This window comes from Henckelia pumila, chromosome 4 (genome assembly GCF_033568475.1).
Source record: "Henckelia pumila isolate YLH828 chromosome 4, ASM3356847v2, whole genome shotgun sequence".
Classification (NCBI taxonomy): Eukaryota; Viridiplantae; Streptophyta; class Magnoliopsida; order Lamiales; family Gesneriaceae; genus Henckelia; species Henckelia pumila.
In genome coordinates this window covers 152,790,061-152,801,014 of record NC_133123.1, presented here as the reverse complement: position 1 = coordinate 152,801,014, position 10,954 = coordinate 152,790,061, and the positions used below count along the sequence as shown (strand labels likewise).

General features: G+C 33.8%; 2 protein-coding genes across 5 annotated transcripts; one reads left to right on the top strand and one right to left on the bottom strand.

Annotated features, from left to right (window-relative positions):
- LOC140866255 (uncharacterized) lies at positions 1-4,025 on the top strand. Of its 4 annotated transcripts, none has more exons than XM_073271206.1 (7): positions 1-73; positions 585-766; positions 1,170-2,139; positions 2,217-2,327; positions 2,440-2,517; positions 2,606-2,751; positions 3,352-4,025. In XM_073271206.1, the coding sequence occupies exons 2-7, from the start codon at positions 614-616 to the stop codon at positions 3,622-3,624; spliced, it is 1,731 nt and encodes a 576-aa protein (XP_073127307.1). In that variant the 5' UTR covers positions 1-73; positions 585-613; the 3' UTR covers positions 3,625-4,025. The 4 variants fall into 4 exon arrangements, with proteins under 4 accessions (XP_073127307.1, XP_073127302.1, XP_073127303.1 ...); XM_073271201.1 differs by having other exon boundaries at positions 2,603-2,751; positions 3,352-4,024; XM_073271202.1 differs by lacking the exon at positions 1-73 and adding an exon at positions 207-221 and having other exon boundaries at positions 2,603-2,751.
- A 445-nt stretch (positions 4,026-4,470) lies between these two features.
- Positions 4,471-6,153, bottom strand: LOC140860011 (adenine/guanine permease AZG2). Its single transcript, XM_073262739.1, has one exon. The coding sequence runs from the start codon at positions 6,151-6,153 to the stop codon at positions 4,558-4,560; it is 1,596 nt and encodes a 531-aa protein (XP_073118840.1). The 3' UTR covers positions 4,471-4,557.
- Between the last annotated feature and the right edge of the window lie 4,801 nt (positions 6,154-10,954).

Below are 10,954 nucleotides of genomic sequence, written 5' to 3'. Positions count from 1 at the left end.
TGGGAGGGAAACGTTTGGTTGGACAGGTCAGATTGTCACCAGGGATCTGCTACAGCACAGGGTGAACTGAAAGGTTTTCTCTTTCGCTTTCATTTTCACCTATTTTCGAACAATCTTTCGATTTCTCAGCCTCATTTACGATATTTCAAAGAATCACCTGTTCTTCTTCTCCACAACGATCTTTTTTTTTTCCAAGGGGAGTTCTGTGTAGCTCGGTTTAGGTCGTGGTCTCCATGCCTATTTTCGTGCATGCTTGCTTTTCTGCAATTTTCTGATGTTTTCTTGCGATATTTGATGTGGGTTTTCTGTGAAAAAGCTTTGTTCCGTTTTTCATTTGACTGTAGAGTAATCTCTGTGTGTTTAAACGAGGCCAACAGGGCTTATTACGACCGTTCTTGGTGATTCAGAGTCTAAGGCCTTGATGTTGTTTGATATCCGTGGTCGAATCTCATGCATTCTTCAGTTTGGATGTATTGGTTGTGCTTTTTAGATTTGTACGGCATTTTTTTGCTTAAAAATCAAATCTTTCCTGCAAATGAGATTGATATATGTTATATTGAGGCTAAGTAAATTATGTTTTTCAGGTAATATGCGAAATTGAGGCAAAAACAAGATGGCTGGTGGGAAGTTTCGTGGGGGCGTAGTAGCATGTGATGAGTGCACCAAAAATTGCATAACAATTCATTATCTAGAGCAGGGAGGCCCATCATCCACTGTCAGTCGGTTTTTCAAAATTATGCTTGGAAGGAACTGGTCTGATGTTCTGGTACTTCAAGATATTTATTTACCTATTGGTATATCTGCATTGTTTTACTGCCTATCATAAATTCAAAAGGTTGAATTTGAAATTCTTGTTGATGAATGTTGGTTCTTCTTTTAATATATCACTTTCTTCCTAATGCGTGATGAAGTGTATCTATAGTTTTTATTTTGGTATATTTGCCATAGGAGATCTGAAATTGTCTGCTCATAGTTTGCTTAGTCCGGGTTAGTTTAAAAACATTACAAACTTGAATTTATGACGTAAAATTTTGGAGGATAGTGCCCACCTAGAATGTGTTTTATATGATTGGCCTATGCAATTATGACTTGAATGGGATTAAATAGGTAAATTGTCAAAAATTTCATTTTATCTCTGACTTGATGGGAGTTTTACTTGTGCATTTCAGTATTTGCCACCAAAATTTGCTCGAGATGTGAGATGCTTGCTTGGTCAAAAGGCTTGGATTGAGGATTCAAATGGGCAGAAATGGACTGTAGAGTTTTCGCTTGTGGATGGCGCTCTGGCCTTCCAGGAGGGGTGGCACAAATTTGTTGAAGACCATCAACTGGAACATGGTGAAGTATTGGTGTTTAACTACACAAAGCACGGACACTTTGTTGTTCAAATATATGGACTAAGTGCATGTGAGATAATGGACTTCAACAGGGGAAGGAAACTTCCGAAGAAAAGATTTAGGAGTCGCCAAGAAACAGTCTTTCAAGATGAATCACATCAAATTAGGAATATGCGATTTAATCCAACATCTAAAAACATGGAGGATCCATCTTGTATGCTTAGTAGAGATTCTGGAAAATATGAAGTAGAAGACAGAGAGTTTTTGTTTGACTTATCAAACTTTGAGATGGGGAAAAACTCGTCTGTTGTTGAGAACTCTGATACATCTTTAGACAGAATTGTTGCTGCTGTTGAGACCCAATTTAGAGAGCAGAGTGAAGTTATGAGGAATGACACCCAAATGTTAAAGCAACTAACGGATCATAAAAACAGCCATTTGTGTGGCATTGCAACTGATGCTTTCCAAACCAAACTTTCCGAAAATAGTAATTCCAACAAAGATACGCCAGAGGATGTTTCCAAATTCCAGGCTGGTGAGACGGAGAATAACCGTTTGCATGGATTTTCCAGTGATGCACTCCAAACCAAACCTCCTGGTAATAGTGACTCCATGAAAGGCATACAAGATTCTATCCAATTCCGAACTTGTGGGACAAATAACTACCAGTCACGTGGTATTTTTGGTGAGGCATTCCTTGCTAAACCTTCTAGCAATAGCGATTACGGCAAAGACATGTTCGATGAAATTTCCAAATTCCTGGCTCGTGAGACAAGTGTTTACCCTCCTGTTGTTGCTAGAGGTAGTTCACTGTAACTTCTCACTTTATTTGTTAACCAATTATTTGATACATCGAGAAATAACCGTGTCTTGCATCAGATATGAAATCTCCTTATATATGCAGTAGCCTGTTGGCTGACAGCAATCATTCCATAAACTCCAAGCATTGTGATGCTTCCGTCACCAGTTCAATGCACAAGGATCCATTTGGTTTGTGTTTCTCTGATATGCCCCTATCATACGTTTTCAAGATATTGGATTCGTCTAATTTAGAAGTTGATGATATATGATCTTTGTATTGGTTGCATTTCAAACTAAACAGGTAAGTCAGCTACTGCTGTTAAGAAAGAGGCTGTGAAATTGGGAGAGGACGGCTATGGATTTTTTCGAATATCTGACGGTACTGTTTAGTTTGTAATCTTTTACCATTTTATGCTTTTCACACTCATACTTGGAGCTTATTAATTTCATACAAAACTTATCAGAAGATGGAAAAAAAATATCAACTTTGGGAATGAAATGCGGTCAAATTTCGTCTTCCATAATAAAAACTGAACCCGACATGGATAACGATTTAGACCCAGCAGGAGCTTCCAGTCCCTTTTCAGCAGAGGTGAAAAGCCTGGCTTTCCTGGTACGATTTTTACTATGAAACATACTTCTTTTTTTTTCACCATTCTCTATATATATGGAGGCAGTGGCACCGACGCAGGAAATCTGTCTTTCTTCAACAGGTAGTGGCAAAATTTTCTGTCAAAAAAATTCTTTTAATAGCCCTCTATGTTTAAAAGATAATGTGATAAAGTGCAGTATCATAGGTGGTCTAATATTGAGTCATTCATCAGTTATTCAAATGTGGAAAACGTAGGTAGTTGGATAAACGCAAACCCCCAATTTTCGTGTCCTTCAATTCTCTAAGAAGCCTTAGTAGACCTGGAGAGCAATGTTTGCCTCTAATTATACGATGTGGTTGTCCATGTTAAACGTCAATTTAAATATAATCGTATGATCTCACTATATTTTAGGAGTAACTGAGCTACTTGCGATAACTTTTGGTGCAACAGCAGTTGCTCGTTGCTCTTAGGATGGAATTTTTAGGAAACTCGTATAAAAGCCAGACCTAGCTAGTTTTCTAGACCATAGTTTGAATATGTCTAAGGTTGTTTATTCTGGACTATTATCAGATTTTCCTTCTCTTTGGATAAGTCCTTAACTCTTCTTTGTTCTTTCATAGGAGCTGCCATTGTGCGCGCCTTCATTTCATGGAATAAGGGATAAGAGACTGGGGAAATTTGTCTATCTTAAAGATTCTACTACAAGGCTCTGGCCTGTGCTGTATCCTGATAAACCGCGTGTTAGAGTGTTTACTGATGGATGGGGAACATTTTGCGAAGGAAACAGCATCAGGACTGGAGATGCATGCAGGTTTCAAGTCGAGAAAATAATGCCATCATGTGTTCTTAAAGTTGATATCATCCGCAAAGCTGGCCGATCATCTAAGTGGTGATTTAAGCTTTTTGCCCGGATCAGCCAGATCTTCTGAACAAAATTTTGTCTTTTGTAGCCTTGTATGGTATCTGTTTCCCCTAGACATTGGTAAATTTGTTCCGGGTTGTGATCATGAATGGCCGGACGTTCCATATCTCAAACCGGCTATGTTCTATAGTATTGACTGCAGGGTGGCTATGGGAAGAAATTGTATTGCGAAGTAATCTGTACGGGACTTGTGAAGTGCGTAGTTGTGCATATCCGTAGGATGAATACACCCGAGTTTTGTCCATGTTAAGGTGGGTGAGTGGTTATGCAAGACTCAATCAAACTTTGAAATTGTAGCTATTGGAAGCAGTAATAGAACTTGGCTTTTATGAAGGTTCCAAAAATGATGCATTGGAAAGCTTGTATATTATTGGCTGTGCAAATTTTTTTTCTCGTAATGTTCCTTCCGGCCTTCCCCATGGTATCATTTTTTTGTTATAAAAAAAATAAAATATTATAAAATTTATAATTATACATTATCTGTAATAAAAAAGTCACTCTAATATCATCATATCTTACACATAAACTTATGACGTATAAAAATATATTTTGTGTTAAAATTTAATCTTCATGTATACATCGTATGTCGGGGATTAATGATTATTTAGTTCCTATTTCGTTGTAAAACTTTCGATACATTCAATTTGTTCTCCCAAATTCGATCAACACAAGTAATTTTTTAACCATATTAGTATAATAATTTGAACAAACCCAAACCACAAATCTAAATTTAGAATCAAAATTCATCATCTAGAATTTAGAAATCAAAGAAATGCACAAGTTCCCTTGAGCGATCCTCTCCAATAACAAACCTCTCTCAAGGTGACTTGTGCGTCGCTTCACAAAGCTCAAACAACAACAACAAAAGTACCATCCACAATCACAAATCCTATGCTAAAATTTCTCATATGATTTCAAGATTATGTTCCGTCCCCGCGGCGGCGGCCGCGGACACTTGATTTTGCTCCTCCACCACCATTTTTCTCATCTCAATCATCCACTTGATCCACCCCACAAAATAGTCATAAATCCCAAGTGCAACATAGATCCCAATCCCTCCCACAATCCCATTCGAAATGGAATATGTTAAAGGCATTATTAGCATAGTAACAAATGCTGGCACAGCTTCTTTAATATCTCCCCAATCAATATCTTTCACCACTTTCATCATTAGCACCCCTACAATCACTAGAGATGGACCTATTGCCCATGGTGGCACATTAGCAAACATAGGTGTGAAAAATATAGATACTCCAAAGTATATTCCGATGATCACCGCAGTCAGACCGGTCCTACCGCCCTCTCGGATCCCCGAGACTGACTCGATATACGTGGCTATCGGTGAAACTCCTAGCACGGACCCCACGATGGTCGTTCCCGCGTCGACCATGTATGCCGAGTATTCGCCCTCGAATTCGCCTTCCTCTTTCACAAACTCTCCTATCTCTGCCATTGTGTACAATGTGCCTGTGGTGGCCAGCACATCAACGTACAACAATGTCACAAGGGCTATCCAAACTTCACTAGTGTTGAAGTTTGTGAAGCTAATGGCCCCTAAAGTGGACTCAATCTTGTGGAAATCCACCACTTTCTTGAAGTAGTCATAGTTTGAGTCTCCTTGTGGTGTGTAAGGGAAAATGGTCACACTAGTTCCTCTTATCCATGACACTAGTGTAACAAAAAGCATGCCATATATCATGCTACCTTTGACATTTTTCATTAGGCCATAACATATGATGAGGAAGCCGACCGAGCCGAGCCAGAACGTCGGGCTTTGCATCTTTCCTCCGACGCACTCTCCCGTGGTTGGGTTCGAGTCTTTGCAAGCAGCCACGGTCACAAGAGTCGCGGCATCTGGGCCGATGAGGCCCAATCCTTGGTGGGCCTGTAGGCCCACAAATGCGATGAACAGCCCAATACCGGCCGCGCAGGCTAGTCTCACCGACTTAGGGATCAGCCGAGCCAGTTTGGAGCGAAGCCCGAAAACAGCTATGGCAAGAAATGCACATCCTTCTACCAAGACCACAGCCATGGCTGTCTTGTATGACATGGACCCGGAACCATGGAATCCAACTAAATTATAGGCCAGGTAAGCATTTGGGCCCATCCCGGGAGCCAGGCCCAGTGGGAGGTTTGCAAACAAGCCCATTGCAAATGACCCTATCATGGAGGACAAGGCAGTGGCAACAATAAGATCACTCTTGAGTTTTGAAAGACATTTTTGGTAGCCTACATTAGGCTTCATCACACAATCCGGACCCACAGCTTCACCGGACTCCGCCGTACAATCGGAAATGGAGCACATCCCACCGGAATCAGCCAGGATGGTGGCGTTCACGGTGATGATGTACGCCATAGTGAGAAACGTCGTCGTCGCAGCCCGCCACTCCTTCGTAAAAGAAGTTTTTCTTGATTCCAACTTGAAAAACTTGCCAACCTTGCTCTTTGAAAAGGCTTCATCCAAACTTTGTTGCACATTTGCACACAATTTCCTCCCCATTTACGTGCTATATATTATGTTTTGCCACTCTTTCTTTTTGTTTTGCTCCAAGTGTTTTGTTGAGTAGGTATATATGTGTTTGTGGAATATGGCCAGGCCTCTCTTATTATGAGACTTTCATGCATTTATTATGGTTGGATTATTTATTTATTTATTTAATTTTGCCGAAAAAGATTATATGTAAAATATGATGCAATAAAGAATCATGTTTATTAAATTGTAATGATGTGGTTTCATGCGGACTGACTGGCTGAATATGCAGGCATTACAAAACAAAAAGCAATCATGTCTTTTAAGGAATTTAGGGTAAGAGTAAAGTTGGCAGGCATAATTAAGTGCACATTCTTATATTAGTTATTGAGTGTACTTTTTAAAACTTTTTTGTTTGCTTTAACATTCTATATTTCCAATAATGCTGCATTTAAGTTGCCACTAATGACTTTGGTTCCCACCATGATTTTTAATCACCTACGCTGTCACATTATTCAACATACTTTGAAGTTTGATCAATTAATTTTTGACCCCACAAATAAATGTTTGTGATAATGACTTGTGGGATTGTTTAAGGTTCATTTTGAATTCATTGATGGCAAATAATAGCATTTAATATTGTTGGTTAATATACGCTCAAATTCTAAACAATAATAGTGTCATACATGATACACCATCATCTTATTTGAATTTATTGATTGTTTTATCCATGAGCCAAACAATATCATGCTATGTGTTCAATATGTTCTGCATAAAATCCACGTACGGAAGATTTTTTGGGACTTTTTTTAATTTCAAATAATTCACAGATTAAATTTTGGGGAAAATGATAGTATAATTCCTTTCAAAGCATCCATAAAGGTTTTTTTTTAAAAAAATAAAATTAAAAAAATGTAGGAAACCATTCTATTAATTTTCTCACTAAACCTAACTCCTGCAAAGTCAAAAGATTAATGTTATTTTCCAAAATAGTCTTGACAGGATATTCTTTCAAATATGGTATTTTTTTAGGAACAAATTTTATTCGTTTTGACTTTTGACAAAATTCTTTAATTTAGTTACCCCAATTCTCCAACAGAAATATTTATTTGTTTCCTATTACTTTAGTAAAACTTACTTAATTGAGATACAGTTATGTCAATATTAAACCAGTCAATAAATATATTTACGACAATATCTTATTTACTTGATTGAATTTTGATTTATTATATATCACATCTATGGTTTTAAATTATTTGTTATATAATTATTTTGATATAATCTTTTAAGATAAAAGAAAATATTTTCCACTCGTGAGTGTAAGATCAACTATCAACTGCTACACATGCAACACTCTCCTGCCGTAGAATCCATAAATACAATTCATAATTTCATACATGTCCATGCAATATACATCGTCATCAATACAAATATATAATATTAGCGATCATGATGGTCGCGATATATGTGTTTTGTAAAAAATATTAGAGATTGAAATATTTTATTTTAAAAAATATGTAAAATAAAAGTTATATATATATATATATATAATGTCAAAGTTGAATGTGAATAAAATCATTGCTTGTACCGAGAAGGGTTGAAATCGAAATATAAATCGAGCACCCAATCGAGCACCCAATCGAGCACCCGACATATTGTTTATAAAGTATAACACTGAACGTCCGATGTTGCAACACAAGTTGAATTTTACAAAAATAATTCGAAAAATCATAGATTTGTTTCTTAAAAAAATAGCTATATATATATATATATATATATATATATATATATATATAGTTTTCAACTTTGATATTATGATTTGATGAAAATTGGTTAAATAAGGTTGAGAAAATGATACGATGCACTTGGGCAGACATTGATTCCCAATGCGTTTGAACCAAACGCACTGAGAAAATAATAAATCCAACGAAAATATTTATTAATTAATTTGACTCGGAGATTCCCCACTTTGTTCCCATTTTGGAGAACTGGCTGAAGATACTTCGTATCCCAATCTTTGAATTTTTCTTACGTTGTCATTATTTTTATGTAGTTAAGCTTCCACTTATGTCCGAAATTTAAGGAACAAGAAAAAAAAAGTATTTAAATTTTTTTATTATCAATAAAAGGATTAAAGCCATGGCGAAAAATGATTTTTTCCTTAGAAAAAAATGCATTAATTATATACTCTTTTGTGAAATCCTAAAAGAACTAATAATCATTTGTAAAAAATAAATAGCTCGTAACTGCTATATATATATTTTTTTAAATGCTTATAGACCCGTATAAAAAAAATTAATAAAATTCTAAAACTCTTTAATTTGTTGTATACAAAATAATTTTTAACCATAATTCTGCATCTAATTCAAAATCTAGTGATCAATACACATACATATAAAATAAATTATTTTTTCCGTTTTTATTTTTTAGTCGGGTTGTGGTATTTCAATGTATTTCTTTGATCATTTTATATTGCCATGTTGCAAAAATTATTACATGTATTTTAATAGTAAAAAGCTTTTTTGTGTGGTTTTAATGACAATTTTCATCTACTCAAACACATAAAATATGAACTACATATTGTAAAGTATTAAAAGTATATACTCTAAAATTATGAAGTTGAAGGTATTCGAATTTCTTTTTCAAAACATAATGAATTAAGCGTGTATTTATTTTCACATATATTTATTAGTTATTTTGATATTTCACAAGGAGTTTCTTGCAATTTACCTCTAGAAAATATCAAAAATTGTCAGATATAATTTTGGTGATCATGAAGTTATTTAATTTCAAGGATATTTTATTTCATTTTTTAGAATCTGATTGCTTGAATAAAGTCAGAATTTTTTCAAAAACTTGCATTTTTTTTAAACAGATCTTATCAATGATATTTTTTTTTTGAGAATTTATCAATAATATTGGAAAACCTGAAAAGTATTTTAATATGTAAAACGAAAATATATATTTATTATTTTTAGTGTGTAGAGCTAAAACTTGCACACACAAGCTATAACGATGAAAGAATAATAAAATAAATATTAATAATAATAATAATAATAATAATAATAATAATAATAATAATAATAATAATAATAATAATAATAATAATAATAATAATAATAATAATAATAATAATAATAATAATAATAATAATAAGAACGAATCTCGGCACAATGATTGTTAAATTAAAGGTTTATAATGATGGTATTTAATTATTTATTCATTCTTTTCATATTATATATCTATTTTTATCACAATATGATTATGCTGATTCATCGACTCGTAGGGATCGAAATACGTATTTAATTATTTTATTTATAATCAAATTTTAGTCTAGTGAACGATATAATATACTCATAAGTCATAAGTATTAACGAATTTAAACCTTTCAATAGTCTAAATATTATTTTTTCCATGTTACTTAAACTCCTCAACACACGAAAGATTAAATAATTATGACTTATAGTTCATCTGACATCAAAATTTTTTTTTTAAAAAATTTTAAGACGATATTTGAAATTCGAAATCTAATTATAAAAAACTCAATCACCAAACTAAAAGAAAAACGAAAGATCAAATAAAATATTCGTGGGTTAGTTCAAAGACTTTTCTTTCGCCCTTGGTACCAGCAAGATTCTAGTGCAAATTGGCACCAAAGTATAATAAACCAAAACAAAAGCTAGTTTTTTTAAATATTAATACAATATAATATAATGGATTGCTTTTAATTTTGATAAAATAAAAGATCCACTTTTATTTTGTAAATTACGACTTTAATTTAATTGCATGCGCAAAATTCCTTGTTAATTTTAATACTGTTAAAAAGCCTGAAGGGGTTCTTCTTTTAATAAGCTGACACCCAATTATATTAACATGCAAAGCTTCATCCATCTTATGATCTTATCGATATTGATGACACCAAATTCTCTCTTTTTTCAAAATTGTTCATTCCATCTTGATTCGAAGCTGTTCAGGTTATATTTGGTAAAATTCCATCTAAATGTACTTCTAGCTAAAATATAGGATTAAGCCTCTTTGATATAAATTTAATGCGGATAATCTCTAATTAATACGGTCAAGATATATTTTTCTAAATCTTTCTGAATAATATGATGTATGCCAATTGAGATGGTAAACACTTAGTTGTCGAATACAACCAAAAGATGACCATATGACTGTGTATCAGTTGAGAGATGACAAATATTCTCGTTTTAGTTGATTATACATTTTTATTTCATCTAACGTTTAACTCAATTTGTTAAAAAAATTAAATTAGAGTCATAAATAATTACGTAATTCGTATACATTGATTTATCAACTCTATATCATACATCTTTCATCATTCAATTTCAATCTCACGAACCAAATGGTATTTTCTCACGTTCATATGCCAACAATGTCAAGATTTGCCAAAAACGAATAATGTTGATTCGTATAAATAACTTTTGATAGTAAAACAAAATATTGAGAAAAAGTGTAAAATAATTGTCAAAAAATTCACCAAACAAATCAAAAGATTAAACAATTTGATTGCATGCTATAATATTAAAGAAGCCTTAATAGAGGTTTCCATTTTTCTAGGTTAGTACTTTGTAGCGTAGGCACATATATATAAAATAAAATGTTAAAAAAAAAGTGATAAAAAGAAACACCAAATCAGAGGGGTGAAACCTATGCATTATTTAGACTTTAGAGGCTTTCATTTCTTTTCGAATTATTTTTAGCCGAAAGGCAGAAAACAACCTTCTTTTTCTTCTTCTACTCACATCTTTATTTTCATTTATTTTTCTTTTCCATCCACTCAAATACGTAGTGATTGATGTGTAGGAAT

Coding starts and splice junctions, on each gene's coding strand:
- LOC140866255 (XM_073271202.1), top strand. CDS start 614: ATGGCTGGTGGGAAGTTTCGTGGGGGCGTAGTAGCATGTGATGAGTGC. Junction 767..1,169: donor GGAACTGGTCTGATGTTCTG/GTACTTCAAGAT, acceptor TGTGCATTTCAG/TATTTGCCACCAAAATTTGC. Junction 2,328..2,439: donor AATGCACAAGGATCCATTTG/GTTTGTGTTTCT, acceptor CAAACTAAACAG/GTAAGTCAGCTACTGCTGTT.
- LOC140860011 (XM_073262739.1), bottom strand. CDS start 6,153: ATGGGGAGGAAATTGTGTGCAAATGTGCAACAAAGTTTGGATGAAGCC.